At 52.5% G+C, this 2,587-nt stretch overlaps 1 protein-coding gene across 1 annotated transcript in view; it reads right to left on the bottom strand.

Annotated features, from left to right (window-relative positions):
• Positions 1-1,992: 1,992 nt before the first annotated feature.
• LOC125221293 overlaps positions 1,993-2,587 on the bottom strand; it is a 1,448-nt gene continuing 853 nt past the window's right edge. Inside the window, exon 2 of the mRNA XM_048123415.1 lies at positions 1,993-2,082. Within this exon, the coding sequence (XP_047979372.1) occupies positions 1,993-2,082 (90 nt within the window). The remainder of the gene's footprint in view (positions 2,083-2,587) is intronic.

The raw sequence follows: 2,587 nt of genomic DNA, 5'->3' as shown, positions 1-2,587 counted from the left end.
AGCGATATATCATTTTTTCGGTATTTTTCCCCAGCCCTACGAACGGCAGATGAACGAGGCTATGGAGGCCTATATGAACCGAGAGCTAGAGCGGTACATGCGAATGGTCGAACAGCAGGCGGTATCTCGCCCTCCTCCCATTGTCCACCGCCGAGCAGTGATTGATCGGGATCACGTAGCTGCACATCAGCGGCTATTTGACGACTACTTCTCAGAGAACCCACGGTTTCCCGCCAACATGTTCAGGCGGCGTTTTAGAATGCGGAGGGAGTTGTTTATGCGTGTCGTTGACGCTTTGGAGCATCGATATCTTTATTTCTGCTTCAGGCACGATGCGTCTGGCAGACCCGGCCACACCCCTATTCAAAATGCACGGCGGCAATCAGGCAGTTGGCCAACGGAGGCACGGCGGACATGTGGGATGAGTACCTCCACATCGGTGAGTCGACAATCCTGGAATGTCTTAAGTATTTCTGTCAGGGCGTGATTGCTATTTTCCGTAATCAGTACCTTCGAAGCCCTACCCCCAAGATTGTCATGATCTGATGCAGATGCACGGGGAGCAGCATGGATTCCCCGGGATGTTAGACGAGCATAGATTGTATGCATTGGTAGTGGAAGAACTGTCCGACTGCCTGGAAGGGGGCCTACACGACCAGCTACAAGGGAAAGAATCCCACGATGATCCTCGAGGCCGTAGCTATTACGGGCATGGAATCTGGCATGCGTATTTTGGGGTAGCCGGGTCGAACAACGACCTCAACGTCCTCAACTCATCGCCCCTCTTCAACGAGCAGTGTCGGGGCATCGGTCCGGCCGTCTCATTTGTGGCCAACGGCAACCGGCATGATATGGGCTACTACATGGCGGATAGGATATACCCCTAGGTGGCCCGTCTTTGTGAAGGCGATCAGGCACGCAAGTGATGACAAGAAGGCCTACTTTGCGGAAACGGCAGGAGTCGGAGCGCAAGGACGTGGAGCGCGCATTTGGTGTGCTCCAGGTCTCGATGGGCAGCAATCAAGGGTCCAACGCGTTTGTGGGATGTCAAATGCATTGGTGATATAATGTACGCCTGCATTATCTTGCACAACATGACCGTCGAAGACGAAAGCCTACAACTGACTAGTTGGGCCAATGATGATGAAGCCGGTCCAAGCCACGGAACGGCCACCCCTAGCGTACGACGTGGGGTACCTCACGATGAAGTCGGCCGCCTCCAGGCACATGCCGGCATGCGCCCAAGTGGATGCTCATATTCAACTCCAAAAGGATATAATTGAAGAGTTGCGGGCACGGAAGATTGCACGATAGTTTTTTTTTCTTTATTATGTAATTTATTTTTTTTAATTGAATGTACTTTTTTCAAAATGCAATTAATGAATTTTCCCGTATATGTCTCGTAAATTTAATTCCATTAATTTAATCGTAAATTTAATTCCGTAAATGTAGTTGTTTTTGAATTATTTTTATTGCGGCTGGCCTATGGCTGGCCTAAGGCTAGCCTATTTGAGTAAAATGCTGTGATGTAGCAGGTGGATTTTTAGAGCATCCGCAATGGTTAATAGGCCGGCCATAGGCGCCGCCCATTCTCTCCTACCTTGCCACGTCGGCCAACACTAAAAAAACCACTCCGCCACGTCAGATTTAGGCCAGCCATAGGCCAGCCCGCAATAAAAACAATTCAAAATATCTACATTTACGGAATTAAAATCTGCGATATACGGAATTAAATTTACGACACATATACGGGAGAAAAATAATCCATTCCATTAAAAAAAAAAAGTACAAAGATTTAAAAAAAAAGTACATGATTTTTTAAAAAAAAAAAGTGGCTTGACACCCGAGAGCCCCGCCAGCTCTCTACTCCTCATCGCCGTCGCCGTCGCCCTCCTCGGGCCGCCGCCGCCGCCGCCGGCGACCTTTACCGCCACCCGTGAGTATCTGAGCCCCACGTCGGAACCCCCCAGCCCTCCTAGAAGTCGCGATCTCTCAATCAGCACGCATGCTCTCGAGCATCTCGAAAAGAATCCTCTTCTCTCTTGCGTGGGGGTCGGTGGCGTTCTTCCACTCTCGGAAGACCTGTAACATCTGAGCCCGCGTTTGGTTACGCGAATGGAGAGTGTACTCGAGTGGGGCGGCTGGGAGGGCGGAAGAATTTGGACCTCGCGAGGGCGATAGGGGATCCGCCCTCCCACGGCCAGTGCCGACTACTGTCCGGCCGAGGCGGGCGGCCGATAAATGAAGGAGGGGATGGAAACTCCTCGCCAGGGGGAGGTCGTGGGATCGCCGCTGCTGCCACTGTAGTCGCCGCTATAGTTAAGTTGCTGCTTCTTCGGCCACCCGGCGTCGCACCCCGCACTTCTCCGAGCCCTTCGGCAACAAGAAGCACTCCCAGAAGGTGAACTCCTTATACTTCCCCTCCAAGGGGAACTGACTCGCGGCTATCCTCCGGGCGTCGTCCTCAGTCTGCCCACTTTTGAGCTGACGGAGGGCGTTGGCGTACAAATTCGCAAAACGGCCCACTGCGGCCCTGGTGCGTTCCCACCCCTTCCGGACCTCCTCGTTGCTGAAGTCCTTCCCGTGC

The sequence above is a fragment of the Salvia hispanica genome, chromosome 4 (genome assembly GCF_023119035.1).
Source record: "Salvia hispanica cultivar TCC Black 2014 chromosome 4, UniMelb_Shisp_WGS_1.0, whole genome shotgun sequence".
Lineage (NCBI taxonomy): Eukaryota > Viridiplantae > Streptophyta > Magnoliopsida > Lamiales > Lamiaceae > Salvia > Salvia hispanica.
This window is presented reverse-complemented; position numbering and strand designations above follow the sequence as displayed.